At 45.5% G+C, this 20,213-nt stretch overlaps 4 protein-coding genes across 4 annotated transcripts; 2 read left to right on the plus strand and 2 right to left on the minus strand.

The window, feature by feature from the left end:
* Nucleotides 1-482: 482 nt before the first annotated feature.
* Nucleotides 483-3,654, plus strand: MELLADRAFT_90507 (uncharacterized protein; the record flags this gene model as incomplete). Its single annotated transcript, XM_007413637.1, has 9 exons — nt 483-497; nt 551-748; nt 829-938; nt 1,027-1,862; nt 1,938-2,102; nt 2,172-2,532; nt 2,606-2,771; nt 2,878-3,008; nt 3,096-3,654. The coding sequence occupies 9 exons, from the start codon at nt 483-485 to the stop codon at nt 3,652-3,654; spliced, it is 2,541 nt and encodes an 846-aa protein (XP_007413699.1).
* A 2,045-nt stretch (nt 3,655-5,699) lies between these two features.
* On the plus strand, nt 5,700-6,647 carry MELLADRAFT_65904 (uncharacterized protein; the record flags this gene model as incomplete). The annotated part of the gene is made up of 3 exons (XM_007413638.1): nt 5,700-5,967; nt 6,069-6,176; nt 6,280-6,647. The coding sequence occupies 3 exons, from the start codon at nt 5,700-5,702 to the stop codon at nt 6,645-6,647; spliced, it is 744 nt and encodes a 247-aa protein (XP_007413700.1).
* Nucleotides 6,648-11,450: 4,803 nt separating this feature from the next.
* Nucleotides 11,451-13,078, minus strand: MELLADRAFT_90508 (uncharacterized protein; the record flags this gene model as incomplete). The annotated part of the gene is made up of 8 exons (XM_007413774.1): nt 11,451-11,576; nt 11,641-11,736; nt 11,809-11,874; nt 11,958-12,104; nt 12,167-12,265; nt 12,376-12,726; nt 12,804-12,904; nt 12,979-13,078. 8 exons carry the CDS (start codon nt 13,076-13,078, stop codon nt 11,451-11,453), a joined length of 1,086 nt encoding a protein of 361 aa, XP_007413836.1.
* Nucleotides 13,079-16,845: 3,767 nt separating this feature from the next.
* MELLADRAFT_90509 (uncharacterized protein) lies at nt 16,846-17,654 on the minus strand (the record flags this gene model as incomplete). Its single annotated transcript, XM_007413773.1, has 3 exons — nt 16,846-16,995; nt 17,040-17,551; nt 17,624-17,654. 3 exons carry the CDS (start codon nt 17,652-17,654, stop codon nt 16,846-16,848), a joined length of 693 nt encoding a protein of 230 aa, XP_007413835.1.
* Between the last annotated feature and the right edge of the window lie 2,559 nt (nt 17,655-20,213).

Genomic DNA, 20,213 nt, shown 5'->3' on the forward strand with positions numbered 1-20,213 from the left:
ATGATCTGCAGGGGGGTGGTGGTGCTTGAATCAGAAACGTGGGGCGATAGGACTTGAAGGTTTGGATCGAGGTGTATGGGAGTTAAGTAGGATTGACTTGCAGGGGGTGGGGGTGATTCAGGCATGGCTGTACAACTGATGCTCCTCTGGGAAACGGAAACTGAAATAAGTTTGGTGGCCTCAGCAACGAGGCTTTGTTAAGTCAGCATATGTAAGTCTTAAGTATGCAGATTTGGTGCAAGTTCCGTGCAAGATGTTACAAGAAGTTGCACAGAACTTGCACAGAACTTGCATAATTTCTTCTCGAAGTTTGACCACCATATTTGTATACACTGTTATACAATATGAATCTGACAAGTGTAGGAGAATTGTTCGGTAACACGCAGACACAAACACAGTTGAATCTAACCGCAGCCTGGCCCTCCGGCAGCTTCGGCACCACGGCATGGGTTGATTGTAGATAGTTGTAGATAGACTTATAAATGTATGTAACAGAGGTCAGCTTTCATTTATTTCATTTATCCTGTTTTGATCTCCATTGACCTTAAAGCCTAACCCGCGGTCCGAGCTCCGCACCCCTCCCAATGATATATTGATAATGGACAACAACCGACTTGATCTTGCTTCCTCCAACCATTCCACTCTTGCCGACTGGACCCCCTGTGCTGACATGGACCCTGAGGGCAAGGAGATCAAGCGCGTAAGACACCGTGTTCCTCGTGCCTGCGATGGCTGTAAGAAGATGAAGGTGATGTCTTGCATTATCTCTCTCTGCAAAATCTTTCGTTACCTGATGTTGGTTCCATTTTCCTGAACAAATGCGAACAGACAAAGTGTATCGTGCTGCATTCTATCCCTTGCGAAACTTGCAGACATGCATCTCGTCCATGCACCTTCGAAGCTATTGGCGTTAAGCGCGAAAGACCTCCTACCAAGCGGTCCGTATCTCTCTTTTTTCAGCCGGATGAGCAGATCGTTCAGCCTAATCAAGTAATGCGACGTCCCAACCAATCTGCGTGCGGATAGTGAGGTTTATCGAATGAATACCAGAATCCGTAGTCTTGAAAAAGTTCTCAAGGCTTTGGTACCGAACATCGATTTGAATTCACTTACGCTTACGCATGAACATCTTCAGCCTACATTGGACTCCTCAAAACTTGCAAGCTCTAGTCACGCCCCGGTGAAGAGGGTGCTAGACTCGACTACGCCTCAGACTGAATCTAACGCACTCTGCGATCTCGATAAAGTCTTTCAATCGATTGCTCAATTACGCATCACGCCGACAGATTACTTGGAAGATTATAAATCTGGAGATGTCCCTGTTCGTAGTGCGCCCGGTCGATGGGAAAAACCTGATGGCTCTGGCGAGCCAGATCTGGCATACTACATGGCGAATGGGAATCGTTCAATCGTTGAGCGTACCATCGAACTTCACCATTACCGCAGCGTACCAAACGAATACTATTATCCTCCTCCCGACCTTGCCGAATCACTTATCGACCTTTACTTTGAAAAAGTTCATCCATATGAATACATCCTTCACAAGGGAGAATTCATGCGCGTTTACAACACTGGTCTTGTTCAAACTGATCACGCATTCCGTGCGCTTTGTTATGCGATCTTCGCTGCGGCGTCTCGGTTTTCGTCCGACTTCCGTGTCGCCCCACCACTCGATGACATGAAAGTAGACAGGCAAGCCGCAGGGGCCGTCTATGCCGCCGCCAGTAATTCACTTCTCACACCTTACACCCTCCCATCCACCCTGTTTGATTTACAGGCGATGGCTGTGCTATCGTATTTTTTGATTGGCACGAGTAGCCCGATGACGGCATGGTTTTCGACCGGAGTTTTCTTGAGAAGAGGTTTGTCCTGCGACATCTCGGTGATCTCGGCAAGGTTCTGAACAGTTTTTTGACATTGATTATCTTGATTCAAAGCGCAAGATGTGGGTGCCCACCTCGCTGGCACCCCGCGATGGGAGACGTCGATAATGAAAGATCAACTCAGAAAACGAGCTTTTTGGTTCCTCCAGTTTCGGGAAATACAGCTTTCCACATCGCTTGGTCGAGCCACCATGATGAACCATTCACCAGTCACCGTCGGTAGGTCGTCAGCCTGTCGATGTCAGGTTCAGGAAGATATAATATTGACGTGCCATTCACGATATTTAGCTAACCCCCTCATAGTCGATGATGAGCGTTTGAGTCGGTTTTGTGAAGAATATGCTGGACAGGCACCGCAATCAGTGCAAGAAATTTCTCAGAACAATCAAATCCTCTACCTCACAACTCGCGCCAACAAGGCCAACCTGGCTTTTTATCATCTACATTACCAATTTTCTCGCTCGCTGCATACACTCTTAGCACTCAAGATTATCCCGGGAAGCAAGGCGTGTGACTGGGACCGGTCTTTTGTGCAGGAGATTGCTCAATCTGTTGACATGTATGTCCATCGCGAGATACCTCATGACGCTAAATGGGACCCCGAAACATCCGACGAGGTAGACTTGGTGACCACATCCCGGTTTGAATGGTGGGTAGTCTCCATGAACTATTCTTCAATTGAGATGATCGTTGAGCTTCGAATTGTCTCATTTGCCCAACAGTCTTCTTGCATACTTGAAAATTGTTGTTCATCGACACTTGATTGCTACTCATCCTCAGCAAGAGCTCAAGGCATGTCTGGTCGCATCTAAGATGATGATTAATGTGATCGACCACCTCAACAGCCGAGGCTTCCTCGAGCTCAGCGCTACCTGGACACCTTACGTGGTCAGTGCGTCGTATTCAAAAATGCGTTGCTCGAAATAGATCACATTCACACTTACATATATATATCCATTACATATATATATCCATCGCGTACTTCATCTTCTAGATCACTCCGGCGGCCCTTACATTCATCTTTGCCGTTTCTACTCGACACGAGTTTATGACAGCCTCTGATCGAGTAGAATCCTATGCGGATGCCTACCGATGCGTGAATATCCTGGCCGCATTGGCACCTACGTTAGTGCTACTTAGCTTGTATGGTGTGCCACAGTAGTTGACCTTTGATCTACCCTATCGCCACTTCAACACTCGCACAAATGATAGGACGTTCCAAGCTGAAAAATTGCACGCCTCGTTGGAGCACTTGCTGAAGTGCTGTGATGAAGAAACACTCAACCCGGGTTCGACTCTCTGGAGTTCAGCAATTCAGCAAGCAGCGGGTGAAACTTCGTCGCTTTCACCTTGTTCTTCTTCAGGTACTGGAATTGCACAAACATCTTGCGCTATGAATGAACCCCCGCCAATGAGTTCGACTGCACCCCCGCCGATGAGTTCGACTGCACCCGAGCTCCCATCACTTAGCGCTGATGGAAGTGGTGCTGTCTACGTTCCTGATACTTTACCGGTCACACTTGAGTTCTTGAATTTCGCCGCGCCCCAGCTCGATGCTTCCTTGTTTCAATTCCCAGGAGCAGGATTCAATGTACCAGCACCGTGGGAAGCACCGCAATGGACCCCCAGATTCGGATCCTCTCCATCCCTGCCAACGCTCGGGTACAATGACTTCGTTCCTCAATCGTTCGTTGGTCCGAACTCGATCGACGGAGAGCACAAAGCTTTGGATACTTTACCTCTCCCTACTTGGGCTGGCGGAACAATCTGAATGAGATGAATTGTAAATTTGCTTATGTATCTATCTTTTCTTCAGCTTGAAAGTCATTACCGAACTCCATGCTGTAAATTGTATGGCACCAACGTAATAACATTGATTTTTCTCATTCCTGGATAAATCCTGTCTGATAGTAATCCCGCAGAGTCTTTTGTCTTGTGTCTTCTACCTCACCTCGTTTTGAGTTGTTCACCTTTGTCTTCCTCCTTTCGTCCAGGAAGCCATAGATCATTACTCTGATTGTACAAATTGATATGTTTTTCTGACAGTCTTCAACTATGGCTTAATCCAGACTCTCCTGATAATTTTTTGTTCAGATTGACTCAAATGCTTAGGGGACCGCATAGGGATAAGCAAAATTTTAGAGAATGAGATTGTGATGAATAAGCTCAAAGGTTGATAATACAAGATACAACAAACTGGGAGAGGAAGACCAACTAGAGTCATTTGTTCGAGAAAAAGGATTGAAACTGAATACGTACATCATATAGGAAATTGGGAATGCAAAACCATATGTTCACATAAGCTTCACTGATCCCCTTACAAGCGCGTTCGCCGCATGTCATTGGTACATTCGCTACAGCTATTGCAACGGAGCTGAGCACAGGAACGTTCGATTGTAAACATTTCAAGCGTGAACCGCCATGGACAACGAGACTATGTCACTGATCTTGTTATCCCGTAATATTCTCAAAATCTCGTGGCCTCAGGATGTCTTTAGTTTGATGAGGTGATGAAAACTGATACGAGAGTTCGAGACTTCAAAGTAACTGTGTATACATAGATCACTTACGCTCCTGATTGATCAAGGACGGTGAGTGGAAGTTCTTGGAAGAGTTGGATGTCCCGGGGTCGTGGATTAACACATGTGGAACAAATGATGATCCTCCGATCCTTCCTCACATTCCCTTTCAAGGGGTTTTCCTGGGGGAGGAACGTCTTATAACGAAAAGCACTGCCAAATTGTTATGTGTATCATAGTATGTCACGGTCAAGAAAATCTTATACCAGCCGACTCTAGTGTAAATACACAAGAAACTATTCAAAGCTTCACATTCGTCAACATCGAACTTGGTCGAATCGACGCTGCTCAGCTTCTCACAACTCACCTAAGCAACACTTGCCACCTATCTTTCGATGAAGTCAGTACAAACAACACTCAACCATACCAGGCGCAGAGTATGATTCCGGTTGACTCATCAGGAAACTACATACATCTCAAACCGAGGCCAAGTCCGAAATGGGTCCATGGAGAGCTCGGGTTGCCTTGTGCACATCCAAACAGGCTGAGATGGAATTCTTGTCTAGAGCCTGATACGTTAGTCTACTTGCCATGATTGGGGTGACTTCGAATCCCCCTTTCAAGCATAGGGTCATAAGGGGTTCAACCCACACGCGCACAATCGCTTGAGCGTATGACGGTGAAAAAGAGCCTTTTATCGATGTAGTCCTACTTCCCTTTCATCCCACTTTTGTACTGACAATCTCTGTTTAGCTTTTAAACCTTTGGATTCACTCATCCTATGAGCGCTTCCGTAGTTAATCACCAACGACACTTTCTTATTCTTAGCAATTTTTCATCCATTTTTGTTGAAGTCCAATCGAAAAATATTCCATAACAGTTGATGCAGTTCAAGTGAAAATACTATTGGAACCTTTCCTTTTTCTTTCAAAGCAGGCTTATCTGGAGGATGCAGAGCTTCTATCCAAAGATTTTCAACTTGTCTCTTTTTTCCTTGTCTTATTATTGTCTCGTCGATTCTTTACCTATTGATACAATCAACGGAACCATCGGATTACAATCCTCTTCCAACACTGCGAATCAAACTCCAGTCTACATTCTGACCAGCGAGTCCTTGACCTCCAATCTCACGCAAGCTGAGAACTCAAACTCGATGGACGTCGCACAAATGGGACCGAACTCTTCCTATTCCACTACTCCATCCCCTCTCAGCGCGGTCACAACCTTTCCGACAGCCGCGACCTCTGTGGCTTTACCTCCTGCGTCCACACAGTTGGGGAATTCTTCGTGAGCATTCATGTCTCAATCACTAAGAGAAGGACAGCATAACCATTCTGACGCTTTCAACTGCGAAAAACCAAGAAGGATCCAGGAAGATCCGCCAAAGGAGACGATTCTCATAGCGGTGCTCATCGCTCTACTGATTGGGATCTTTATGCTCATTGCAGCTTTATTTGGCTTGCTTACTCTCAGAAGGACACAGTCGCGTCGATCTCATCTCCAAAAATCACCGAGTGAAGCGAAGGTCACTATCAAGCCTTGGGACCATGATACTTTTTGCCAAGGTTGAGTTTAGCCACATCCGGCCCCGTATATTATCCCAGTTATCACCCTTATGCTTACCATGATATCTGGGCCTGCGCTTATACTTGACGTCTCAACACAGACATGAATCGAGGTTTTCAATACCATTCAGATTGGCAGCGTCAGACTTGCTCGCTAACAAAACCTGATCAGACTTTGAGTCGGGCTGTTATGCAGAAGTGTCAGAGAGGTATGATAATCGGCTGAGCCTCTTTCTCGTGAAATTTACTGGTATCTTGATCGGAAATGCTTACACGACTCTCCGTGATAATAATCTGAAAACCCAAATCCAGCACGGGATAAGTTTCGAGACGGCCAATTCTTCTTCACCCGCGATAGTCGCTCCCCAGGTATCTCGAGGTTCAATTCTAGAGGTAGCACCAAGCTCGGAACATCTCCTCGCGCAAGACTTCCTTTCAAGTTCGATAAATTAGGTGAGCCTATCAACAATTTTCTCTCTTCTGATCCAGTCCTAACAGTTGCAAATATCAACACAGGAATACCAAGGCGCGCCAAGACTAGACCAACGGCACCACCTCAACCACCAAAAGATCCTAGGTTGATCTCCAAGCTTCCGGTGAGAATTTACGAAAGCTTAGAATTGCTTCCCCAACAGCTTATCGGAAGGACACCAAGTACACTTAAAAGTGTCAAACATTAAGCTTTATCAGCCTAGCTTCTTGCACTGAACCGAGAGCTCGATATTTTTTGGTCTCGCCTTTAACCCACATCCCTAATGTCATCATAGCCTTTCCATTGAATTTGTGCCATGATTTAAATAGCCTCTCACAATATATGTATTGGAACCACTCTGTGTAGTGGTACATTATTACAATATGCCACGCTCATTCCATGGTGAAATATAGAAATTCATATAATAATCTTTGTGATCATCCTTCTGAATCAGAAACTTTCAAAAACTTACTAAAACTGATTGACTTCCTCATGATTGTATGTATCTGTGCATCAAGGAAACCCTGAGTGTGGGGTCCGCCAACCCTCTAAAACATATACAACTACCCAATAAATTCTGTACACACACCTCTACATACTCAACATCTCATCTCAAATCCGGATTGCAACATCTCCATCACAAATTTGCTACTTGCCCAGCTACTTGCACCGTGTTTGTATCCTTGTAGCACGTCGACGTGCGCACACAAATTAGTTTCCTTAGACACTTGACAGACCTATTGAAGAAGTTTCACAACAGACACATCTTCCCTTTATAAACTGGGATGTTGGCAGTCAGTTGACCCCAGCTGATGACAAAAGATTCTGTGACTACCATGACTAAATCATTGTTCACAAAGGGTTCTCAAGAACAATCTCAGTCGAATTCTGACCAAAAGACTTTCAAATTTATTTTGAAACTCTCCGTGTGTGCACGTCGACATGCTACAAGGATATTGACATGGTGTTGCCTGCTGCTCACAATCTCATTACACACTATATCAGGCTGCATTTCTAATATTGTTCATTCTGTTTTGTATGCTACCACAATTATGATCAAACATCTTTAAGACCAAATCTTCACTCACAACATGATCACCTAATAGATTGGTTCCAAGATTACCATATGGTGTCAAGATGATACCACGGGAATCAGGTTGCTTATGTACTGTGATGACTCTTTTACACTTGTTGTAGATCACCCAACAAGTAAAATCACATTAGGCTTATGTGGCTCAACCTTGTGATAGATCCCAAAGTTCTAATGGTGTCTGTATGAAGTTGAGCTTATGTGCTAAAATGTGTGGTCCAGATGTATATATTAAATGTTGTAGGAGATGCCTAGCCCATTGTGCAGAGCTCCCCATCTACTGTTGCTGGTATTCCTACCCCCCCTGGCCCTTTTGAGCAGAGGGCCTCCCCAAGAAACCTATGCCTCTCTCTAGACAAGAAGTTGTGGTTTACCTAGGGCACACCAATTATGAGTTTAGATTCATTCAATCTACAACACTTGCAATGAAAGAATAAACCTTTATGGTCCACCCTCTGATCTTGTGCAGTAGAGAATGGATTGGCATGGTCAAACTGAACACAGTGAAAGTTCCTTTGCGAGTTGGTTTGAAGTTGCACCTTGGCTCTCCCAAGGACATTAGGCCAGCTTTGTCTCTTCCTTACCAATCTCACATTGGCTCTCTCAATTGGGCTGCTGTCAGTGTCTGGATGCTGCTTTTTTTCAGTCAAATTTCTCAATACAACTTATGTTACACCTTCAAGCATTGGAACACAGCAAAGCACCTTGTTTGCTATATATTTTATAAAGGGCTCTCTATCTTAGGGCATTCTATTTGATAGTTCTACGCCTACTGACTTGAAAGACTTTGATGATGATGATTATTCATATGATCTCAATAATTGTCACTTGGTAACTGGCTATCTGTCACTACTGGAGGTGCTATCATCTCTTGGCACAGCCATTGACAAAAATCAAATGCCCAGTCAACTACAGAGGCTGAGTATATGTCTCTATTGAACTGCACAAGTCAGGCCATTTGGTTCAAACTACTTTCTGTGAACCTTCATCTTCCTGTCTCTGCCATTTCCATTTCTTCCATTGACCATGCTATACAATTGTTCAATGATAAACCAATGCTTTTGATTCATGTTGTGCTCAGACTTCTGTTGTGGACTGCACAAGTGAGGGGGGATGTTGGTGTTGGCCAATAAAGCTGTCTGTTCAATGACATTATGTAGTGTGATCTTATTGTTTTTGGTATCATGATTTGTTGTCATGTTCTCATTTGATATGTTGTTATACATTGATCTCTATTCTATGTGTGCTCTTAACTATTAGCAGTGTTCTCATTTTTATTATAAGCAGCCTACAAGTCTACAAGGTTTAACTTTGATCTTTATCCATTCAAATGTTTCTAAATCACATACAAGCAATTACTTTTACTAACAACATAATTGCCCTATTGTGAATGACTCATAGGTAAGCTTTTTGGTTTATCAGTGTTCTCTTTTCTCTACAAACGGTGGCTTGCTAAGCTAAGCTAAGCTAAGGATTTTTGCCACCTTGGCTTAGCTTAGCTAGAAGCTGCTAAGGAAAAATCCGCTAACACTAATCTTAGTGGATTTCCGCTAACGCTAAGCCATTGGCTTAACGGGCGTAAAATGACACCTGCTAAGCCAATTCATTGGCCGCTAAACCGCTAATAGCGGCTTAGCGGCCCTTTTTTGCACTTAAAACATGTTTTTTTTGATACCTAAGCTCCCGGCTTAGCTTAGCGCAGACCCGCCAAAGGAAAAATCAAAGTTTGATTAGCTTAGGTTGAGTGCACTAGGGATTTAGTGTTAGCTTAGCAATAAAACTCTCTAAGCGCTAACTTAACTTAGCCGTGCCACCGTTGTCTCTACCATTCATTTCTATATATACATGGGTTTTATGCTTGTGCTTTTTATGTTGCAAAATAAACAATCATCCATACCAACGTTTCACAATCACTTATAAGCAATTACTTTCACTAACAATGTAATTGCTCCATTGTGAATGACTCATATCTTGATCATCTTCATATAACATGATACCCATTGATGGGCTGATTGGAGCTCCAAGGAAAAGTTTTTGCATAAGGGTTTATTAGCTAGGAATTTGGAAGTTTGGTAGAGGTGAGTGACTTCTTCAATCAGTTGTTGATGCTGAGAAACTTGGACCATGGTGAAGTGTCCAATGTGGACAAAAATAGAATCCAAAGGAAATGAATTTTACCACTCAGACTTGATCTTTGAGAAATGGTCAAGAAGTTAAAAAGTATCTTTGAAGTTTGGGCTCAGGTCTAGATTTAGGGTGTTTCTGACCTTAATCAAGGAAAGTAATTTGATAAAAAAAGTGTTCTGGTCTACCCCCAGGGAGCTACCACCAATTCAAGTGTCCCTGTGGTATGCTATTACACGTCACAAGTCTCAACAACTTTTTCTATCCACCTATACACCTGTGCCATCTCACTGTTCCTCATCTCACATTTTCAGTCACACAATCAATCTGCATTTCAATCTCTCTCATCTATGGGCAAGTTTGGTTGTGTTTTTTGGTGATTATAGCAATCATGCCACCAAAAGATAAATCCCATCCTGGTCATGAAAGGAGATCAAAAACTACTTTACATAATTGTAAATTCCTCAGTAAAATCCTCTTTGTACACAGCAACATTTCTCTTCAACACCCTTGAGGCTCCAACACCATCATCATCAGCCAACACCAGTGTGGCTCAGCTCTTTGATTGGACTAGCCTTTCATCTCACACTCAGCTCATCAAGTGAAGCATGTAATCATCTCACAGTCCATCAAATTCAAGGCATCATACATTTTCTCAAATCCATGAAATCATTTCAAGAAGATCATTCAACTATATTCACTTGGTTTGCTTGATCTGATAGATTCAGTCAACAAATCAAGACCAACTTCAAGGTCAATAGAAGCACAAAGTTTGAAAGATGCTGTTATGCAGTTTGTGATTCTGACAATATTCGCTAGGACATGTGTACATGTGAGGAATTGGCATGCCTCAAGCCTGTGTGGCGGCTGGGCGCCAATTGCCGTCTTAAATTGGGAGATATTTTACAGCACGGCACCGTAAAAAGATTTCCCCGATTTTTTGAGAGAACACCGTAAAAATCTAATGTGCGTTCGTTACTTCTTGTTGGAAACCCAAACTTAACAAAGTCCCTCGCGCCAAAGGCCCGAGGCTTGAGCAAGGGACTTACGGCTACACCACGGGGGGACCTTGACCGTCTTGCGCCGGTCATCCTCGCCCGCCTTTGGGCTGGCCTTCCCTCCGCAGGGAAGGGCCGTAACTAGCTGGTCAGAATGATGTCGCCTCCGAGGCGACATCGAGTCGTCGAGTCAGGCGTTTTGTAACTGGGATTTCGGCGCACTTAGCGCGTCTCCTTGTGGACTGTGGGCGGCCTGAATGGCCCCAAAAGCGCCATCAGGCCATTTCGCAGTGTGATTTTGGGGGGCTGGAATCCCCAAAAAAAAATTGATATATAAAAAAAGTGCCCCAAAAAGGAAATTGTGGCCTCAAAGACCCTTTTCGAAATCATGACAGCTGACAGTTGGGCATGAAAGCCGGTGCATTTCGCAAGGGAGGTTTACAAATGAAAGAAGACAACCGAGTATAATAGATAGCCAAACAATCCCTATAACTTTGATCTCCAAACCATAAGAAGGAACAGAGAAAGTGGCGTCTTTGATGTCCCAAACTCTGAATAGGTGGGCCATTCACTCTAGGTCCCCCAAAGACCCTCCGGCTTCTTGAATACGTTCCATCATCTCGTGGATGTCCTCTTCTGAAGGTAAATCGAATGTTACCGAAGCGTCAATGTCCGTAAAGTACCCTTCGCCATTGAAGGTCGTGCGATCTTCATCGTAAATCAACTTGTAAAATCTGAAGAGGATAGTCATGATGAGTGTATATCTAAATCTAACGGTAGTGATCAGCATTTGCAGGACTTACGCAGAACTATATAAGGTACCTTGAACACCCAAATGGTGCAGATGTTGGTCGACCCTGGCCCAGATATTTCCTCCGGCTCCTCCTTGACGACGCTCTTGAAAGATGCGTAGGGCTTCTCGTCGCTGGTGGATTTTATGAACCAATCAGCCATCAGGTTGCTAGAAAGTGGAAACCCTTCAAACCCACCAGGTACGCGATGCGGAGGCGGTGTTGATCAGTGCATTTGATCCAATAGGCCTCTTCGCCTAGACCCTCAGCGGTGGTTCCACAATCTTGAGCGATCTACATACAGACCAAAAAAAACATGGTTCAGGCAACATACGTTATGCACGCAAGATGGCAGCGAAGACTTACGCGATGGACCAGACGTTTCATGCAGGGCACCGTGCTTCCAGGGTTGTTTTTGATGTTGAGCAACAGCTGCGTAGCACCGGAGAAGTGATGAGAAAAATGTGTCAAAAAAAATTATTCGAATGAATGGATGAATGAGTACCACCACTTACCAATTTATGTAAACGCTCTCGAGCGTGCTTCCCAGCGTCCTTAACTAAGGTCGCGTACGTTTGGGCATCGGCAACGTTCTGGGCTCCATTTACGACTGGAGGAAGTTGTTCGGCAGGCCAGGTGCCGGGGATAGCTTTGATTGCCCGCTGGAGTGTGAATGCGGTGGAAAATCAATAAACAGACTACCCAAAACAGTCGACTATCTAACCTTAATAGTTGCAAACAACGAGTTGGGCAACAAGTCCCCATTGGGATTGTGAAGTTTGGTATATGCGCCGATCGTGGGTAACGGAACCGATGCGTATGCCTCTGTATACACCCGACTCTGATCAGAATGTGAAAGAACGGGAGGAAAACAAATGAGAAAGACTTTTGCTGATCAAGACATATCAGATCGCAGGAAGATTCTGGTTGTACTTTAAGCTCAGGTGAGTAGTACCAGTGTTTCGCCGGTGGGGCGTTCGATGCGGCAGCAGGCCGGGCAGCAGAACCTGGGCCTTCACCTTGATGTGTGATGTCTTCGACAGACTCATTCACTTGGTCCAGCTTGTTGGACAGGGTGATGAAGTCTTTGGTGTGCTTGTCGGCGACCGAAGCGATTTGTTCGTCCACCTGCCTGGCCAACTGACCGATGTCCTCATCGAGCTTGCTGGACATGTGCTCAATCTCTTGACGCAAGGTGTCAGCCATCACCAACATTTCTTTTTCCACCTTACCAGAAAGACTGGTGATTGCAGCCATGATGCGTGAAACATCGCCGTCCTTGGTCTGGACGCACAAATTGGGTGCTTAGTTCGCATTTGATTTAGCACATGAAAGGAAAAAGGAGGCGATTGGACACTTACACTGTCATTCGAGCCTCCCACCGAGGCTTGCGAGCCTGAACCTTGGAGACTTCGCTGTTCGGCGCGATTGGCAGAACCAGCGGTGCCCACAAGTGGGGTTCCTGAAGGAGATTGGAACGACATAAAGTGACATGAACATCGGAATCAAAGAAAGAAGGGCAGAAGGGCAGCGTACTGTTGCCCCTCGGAGTGGTCAAGGAATATGGCTGAGCACGGTTGCTTTGGGAAGCAATTGAAGCTGACAGGTTGTCGATTCGCCCGGTTTGAGATGACATTTTATAATGAGAGAGAGGGGTTTGATATGAGAGGTGAGAAGTAAAAAGCAATTTGAATGTGGTGAGTTCAAAAGCTGTGATGGATTAAATCCTCTTTGAGGGCGAGAAAAAGAGGAATGAGTTGCAAGAGATTGAACCGGGTTGCTTTAGCAGCGCGACGCGAACACGGGATTGAATCCAGGGGTGAAGGCCATCCCTGATTGGTCTGCGCGTTCGTCGGTCTGGCGCAAAGCAAACTTGACTTGCGCGCGCCGGTGCTAGCTGGAATTCCCTCTTTAGGAAATATTTCAGAACTTATGTGGAATGTTAATATTAACAGGGAACATTCTCATGTTAGAACATGCGTTGCAAACATGTGTTGCGAAATGAATGGGTCAATTGTCAAAGTTGTGGCCATATGGAATGTGAAAGTCATTGTATAACTCAGCGATTTGAATCCATTGGGAATAGCACAAAAGAAATTCTTGTTTGGGGAGAGGATACAAAAGCGTTTGATAATTCCTTTATGCACAGCGAACTCTTCACGAGGGCCTCAATCCGCAGAAGAATCGGATTGTTCAAAATCCTCATCTCCATCGTCTGCCCTCCCTTTGTCCTTCCCTTTCTTTGCTTGCCTTTTTTTACGTGGCTTCACCGGAACAGACCGCCAGACTTTGAGCCCTTTTTCAAATGCTGCCAACCACTCAGCGGGTGAAATGGTTTGTGACGGAACTTTCGCCACTGCTCGATGCGTTTTGGCGGAGTAGTGGCTTCCACTGTTCAGGATGAACCAGTCATTTTCCACATGGCCGATGGTGCTGATCGTCGCAGAAGTTTCCCTTCTTTCGAGTCGTTTCTTCGCGCCTTCCGTGACTGCGCAATTGGAACGATGGCAATTGTGTTGCACATTCAAAAGGCAAACAACATCCTACAATGTCAATTAGCGAGCGGTCGGTGAGTTATGAACATGACAATCTATTGTTCCTTACCGTTATCTTGACCCATCTTTTGCGCAAAGTCCTGATGAGTTCACGCATGCCATAAAAAGGATATATACCACCCGGTTGGATCTCCTGAAGTAAGATGACTGATCTATTTGCAGAGTGATTCTCCGGCTTCCAAATAGCCGCCACTTGAAAGACTCCATCCCTGGACTTGAGCTGAGAGGTTTCAAGAGTCAGCGAACTCACATTCAAGAGACCAGTTCCCACATGCCTGGGGGACACACCTTCACAAAGTCCTTTTTGCAAATTGTCTGATGATTGACTAAAGTAACACTTTGATGTTCGATCCACAATAGATCTTCGCTTGCGAGAAACTCGGGTACATCAGTGGACACCTCGACACGAGCTGAAGGGGACAAAAACTTTGTTAAAACGGCCACGTGGTCTGTGAATGGACACCAAAAAACCTTACGCCCAGCAGAAAAGACAGCCGCGCCTTTGGCTTTAGGGTCGAGGCCCATCGCCTTAGATAATTCCGGCATCGAGGTCAGAAGTCTTCGCACTTGCGGTCCAGCCGCACATCGGGCACCCAATTCCTTGTGAAAGAAGGTGTTGCCCGACAGGAGGGCTCGCATCAATTGATAAGTGTTAAAGGTGTTGGCGATGTCCCGACCTGGAGCCATGCGGTTGGAATGCACTGAGGCAGCACGCAAAACACCGTTGTAAGACTCAAACTTCTCTGTCATGCAAAGGTTAGCAGGTCCAAAACGTTCCACAGAATCTTTCAAGTGGCTCAGCATATGGAATTTGGGCTTATTAACCCATTGAGCCGAATTTTGGATAAGTTCATGGAAAAACATCAAGATCACAGACTCCATGGTTTGCAGATATTCTTCCATGTTAGTTATTTCGTGCTGAAAGATGTATGAACTTAAATGACACAAGGATTTCCACAGAGGACGTTTTTCTTCAGGAATATAATCCAAAAAAACAAAAGGGGCAGCCTGAAGAATGGTCCGGAAGTCTTTTCCGACGAGACTCTGGTAATGAACAATGAGAGTGTGAGGTTGAATCGCTGCTATTTTGAGGCCTTTTGACAATGCCCAGGAGGACCGAGCTGACAATTCGCGGTGGGGTGTCTTGGTGTCCGTTGAACCCTTGGAAAGGCAAAAAGAAAATCAAAACACGATTTCAGGAAATCCAAACGGTCAGCGCCATCTGCAGGAATCCTCGTACCTCTGAGCCGCAACATGGGGTTGAACAAATGGGCGCCTAGTTGGTTGGTCAAATCCTGGCATAGCTTGGCGACATCGCAAGTGTCTGGCGCTTCGTGGACCATTTTGAGGAAATAATCCAAGACGGAATCACGGAATCCATACTTCCGCGCTTCCGTTTTGACCGCCGTTTTGCTGTGAGGTCTCTGAGCCAACACCCATAATCGTGAAGCTCTTTCACGGGTGTGATCCCAATCGCGTTTGGGTAGAGAGAACTGTGGCAATGGTAGAGTACATTGGTTGTTTGATCAATTTTGCGAGTTCAACCAATCAATGCGGGGGGAAAACGGGTTTGGTTGGCTTACTTGTTCCCCGTCCAAGTCCACTCCAATGAAGTCTGACACGTACTGCTTACTTTTTTTGTCAGCCATATTCGTGACTTGTAAATCACATATGCGGCAGGGCGTTAACGTGTTTGCAGGGTTTGTGGTGTTGCTGATCTCGGCATGCATGGGGCCATCGCCGAGGTGGAACAACACCACAACCATCGCCAGGACGTCGGTGCCAGTCACGTGGTCATGCGCAACAAATCCATTGGCGCTGTGTTCACTTGCATCGGGGGATAGGATCAGTATAAAAGACACAGAAGGGCAGATGATGAGGATGCACTCACTTAATATCATCGACGACCTCATCCAGCAGTTCCAGTGCAGATGCGCAGTTCGACGTCGCCAGGAAATGAATATTATACTCTTCGTTTGTCATATGTGGAGGTAAGCCCGCGAGTGTAAAGAATATACTCATATGCTTGTTCCAAGCCTTCGATACATTGCCAGAGGTATCGTCAGAATACAACGTCAACAGGATGTGTTTAATTATAAGTCCATTGGCGCGTCGGCGCCAGGCGTTGGTGATTGGGATACGGATGAAACCGTCTTTGCTTTCTTCTGCGGCAACATACGAGTCAGATTACAAAATCATGTGGATAGGATAGGAGCGAAATAAGGGGACACACGATACAAATGCGACTGCAAGGTCCTTCCTTCATGTATTTGGATGTCAGTAGAGTTTTTCCAGAACGCTTTGACATCGATAGTTACGAACTCATTCGAGTCGAAAGAGTTCTCGGAGGGTATGAGTATTTGAAATTCTGATGGGTTGTTGGGGCACTCTTGGACAGTTGTTGTGAGGCATTGCGCCATTTGTCTGCCATTAATCTGAAAGAAGAAGGCCGGGACCACGACCTGCTGCGAAAAGATTTGAACGGGCTTGTATATGAACCAATGCTTTCCACGAGAGACTACCATTTGGACACGAAGGTCTTTGCTAAAACCTTCGCGCCATTTTTGCGATTGGGATAATCGGTTGATGGGCTCGTTTGTTGTTGGCAATTTGGGAAGCGATACCAAGAACGGGCTGACCAAAGGGTTAGCGAGTTCCTGTGACAGAAGCAGACAATATAGTCAGAGGCGCTTTACAATCAGACAATGATCTTGGAAGACTCACATTGGTGATGATGGTCTGCACCTTCAAGCCAAAAAGGGGCTTGCCGTGCGGGCTGGTCCGTTCACTGACCTCAAGGCCCAGATCCTTCTTCAGCCTGATGCTTAAAGCACGTAACGCGCCCCATTCAGGCAAGTGCACTTTGCATATCAGCAATATGGCGCGGATTCGATGGTATTGGGACCGTGATAAAATGCTTCGAGTAGAGCCAATGATCAAGAGTGCGACAACGTGCTGTCCGAGGAAATGAAAGGAGCGAATCAGTTTCTATTTGCTCCTTTTTGAGTGTATTTGTTGGTATTTGTTGGGCTGTGGACGTACCTCTTTCTTCTTAAAAGGATACCACTCTGAAGAATCTAACAGCTGCCCACTGCGCATATCAGCCTCCAGGATGGCCTCATCCGCGGCTTCGTCCATTGGACCCCAGTCGTCGTCGTCGTCCATGGCTCGAATAGCCTCGAGTACCTTGTGGACGTCGATTTCCTTGTCGGAGTCATCCGAGTCGCTAGGTTGATTGGCCTGTGCAAGTTGAAACGCACGGAGGTATGAAAAAGGCGAGGGAGGTCGTCTCGTTGTGTCCGTGTCTGGTGCTGGGTCATTGTCACCAAACATATCTTCCTGAGAGGCAGGTACGGTTGGGGACAGAGGGGGGTCGTCGTTGAGGCCGGGGAGCACTGCATTCTCGGCTGCTAGACAAGCCTCGTAACGGGCAACAGCTTCGAGGTGAGGCGCGGAAATCAAATGTGGCCCTATGCCTATTTCGCCCATCTGTCGTCCACAGACCAAGCACTTCCACTTGGGATTGGAAGCCACCGAGTTGATCAATTCAAAATCTACAGGTTACAGCAATCAGCCAAAGTTTTGGAATTCACGCCGTTTATAGAATGAAAATTGCGGAAGCTTACATCGGTTGGGCGGTTGGGTTCCTTGAGCCATTTTGGGACCAGAATGAGAGCGGGATCAGTGTGAGCAATTCGTTGGCGGCAGTGAATGGAGTGCAGTTAATGGAGACTTGGGGAGGGAATAAGCACAGCAAGGGAATTGAAACGCTGAATTTGCTGGATGTCCTGGCAATGGATGATAATGAAACAAATTGTGAAAAGGCGATATATTGCACTGTGAGACTGGAATGTCCAGCCCGGCAGGGGAAACAAAAACCAGAGTGTTTGAAATCGAAGATGCAAAACGCACTGGCATAACGCCACCAAGAAGAAAAGTCGAGAGATCTCTGCTGCCGTCGTGGATGAAGGATTATGTTTGGCAGGTAAATGCGATGTGGCCCATCTGTTGGCGAGAGCGAGATCCTTCCTAACTCCAGTGATATCGGGTCTGAACCTTGTGCGATCTCGAAAGGGTTCCAACCCTGGAACAAAAGCCTGTTGACACGAAGAGCTTGGCGAGGAGGGTTACAAAGATCCGGGATGTGAGACGTAAGTCAAGCATGAAGGTGTGGAGCTGGGCCACCTTGCTTGTGCCGTGATCTTAGCGGTCAATGTCTCGCACATCTTCGCTCTGGGTCAGCATCTTGATCCGGAAACTTCCTGCATGACGATGATCTGTCGAGCCTTGGCGAATTTTTCCGTGCAGGCGGCCTTAAAACGGCGCATGGGCGACATGCGTCGGGTTCCTGGCGGCCTTCGATGTGCAGCAGAAGGCTGTACAAGCCGGGGGCCCGGACCGCCTGGAGGCCCAGGGGAGGCGGCCTGATGGTGAACCCCCGACGGACATGGGACGGAATACTGACTCGACCATTTAAAGGCGAAAATCCGACCCAGGATCCCCCCGTGGTGTAATGTCGATTTTCAAGCGTGAGATCGGCCGGGGCATTTGGCCAAAAACACCTTTGCATTATAAAACATTTTTTTGTACTTATCTTTCTCTCAAGTCCCAAAACAAAGAATATGCGCAGTTGTTCCCTCTACATCCTTCAACTGTCATTTTTTCAAAAGACCCAGCGGCTCTTGAGAAAGATTGAAAATGTCCTTCGGGGCTCAAAGTGCTTGGTCCCTCAGGGCCATACACGACTGCGGTGGACAAAAATGGACTTTCTGGGAAAAATCTCAAAACCCAGATGATCAAACTGTTGTTTGGCTCACGTCCTATTTCAAGATTCCCTACAAGCTTCAAAGTCTAGTCTGATTGCGTATCACACCGACAACTCAATCGCATCACATCTACAAAAGCTCTTACCGCACTGGCACACCTCCATGCTGCAAAGGATTCCAAGCGCTGCATCTGGGGAAAATGCTTTTCTACCAATCCATCTTGAAGGTCAAATAGAATGGAAATTACAAAACATCACAGATGGGACTTGATTCTGTCCAATCCATCTTATACACCTCTACATTAGAGACTGTTAAATTAGTCAAATTTCGATTTTATCACTTCATTCATGATTGTCCTTTTCAAGCCTTCACCGTGTAGAATCAACTCAAAGGTCCATCAAAGCTCCTCACTTCACTTCATTTCACTTGAATACTGCTGCCACTGATTCTAAGAAGATGAACTTTTTATTCTCCATTACTCATTGAAATTTTGGGAGTGCTGTGATTCACTGATCCTATGTTTTACTTTTGATTCCATATCATTTACAAACAATTAAAATTCACCCCCAAAATTGAACCAGATTGTTTTCTTTAGATATATTTCCAGTTTTATCACTTCGTTATTATTTTCTTCCATTCAACTTTTCCATTCTTTGTTTTTGTTCAAGTGATTGTTCTTTGATTTGAATTTTCTTCCAGTTGCATTGGAATTGAACATTGACCACGAAGTCTAGAACATCGAAACGGTCGATCACCAATAGCTGATTGCCAGTTGTTCGGAAGAGGTCTAGCTTCTAGCTTCTGGAACTGCAAAGGATGTTTTCTTGTATTTTTAACTAAGTCTGATAAACCAGTAAGACAAAGTTCAATGAGTTGCGAGTGGATGGTATCATAAAGAACTAAAAGACCTACTTAAAATGGATGATCGAGTGAAGGATGAAAAGAACTTCATGAGTCTTGATCACACACGTTTAAAGACCAATAATGCATTTCAAAAGTCTTGTTTTGACTGTACGTCAAAATCATATGTTTCTGACGCGCAGCAAATCTGGTCACTGTGAGCCTTGTTAGCCCCGGCGTTCAGCCCCAAAGGCTTTTTCCATTTATCTCAAGAGCCGCTGGGTGTTTTGAAAAAATGAGAGTTGAAGGATGTAGAGGGAACAACTGCACATATTCTTTGTTTTGGGACTTGAGAGAAAGATAAGTACAAAAAAATGTTTTACAATGCAAAGGTGTTTTTGGCCAAATGCCCCGGCCGATCTCACGCTTGAAAATTGACATTAGCCGTAAGTCCCTCGCTCAAGCCTCGGGCCTTTGGCGCGAGGGACTTTGTTAAGTTTGTTGGAAACCCCCCATCGTTCGTCCGGACAAGTTTCCGAAACGATACGTAAAAATCCAAAGTTGAAACCCCCTATGACGACGTTTCACAGGGTGTGACACGTCCAACTGT

This window comes from Melampsora larici-populina (genome assembly GCF_000204055.1).
Source record: "Melampsora larici-populina 98AG31 unplaced genomic scaffold MELLAscaffold_38, whole genome shotgun sequence".
In the NCBI taxonomy this organism is placed as follows: domain Eukaryota; kingdom Fungi; phylum Basidiomycota; class Pucciniomycetes; order Pucciniales; family Melampsoraceae; genus Melampsora; species Melampsora laricis-populina.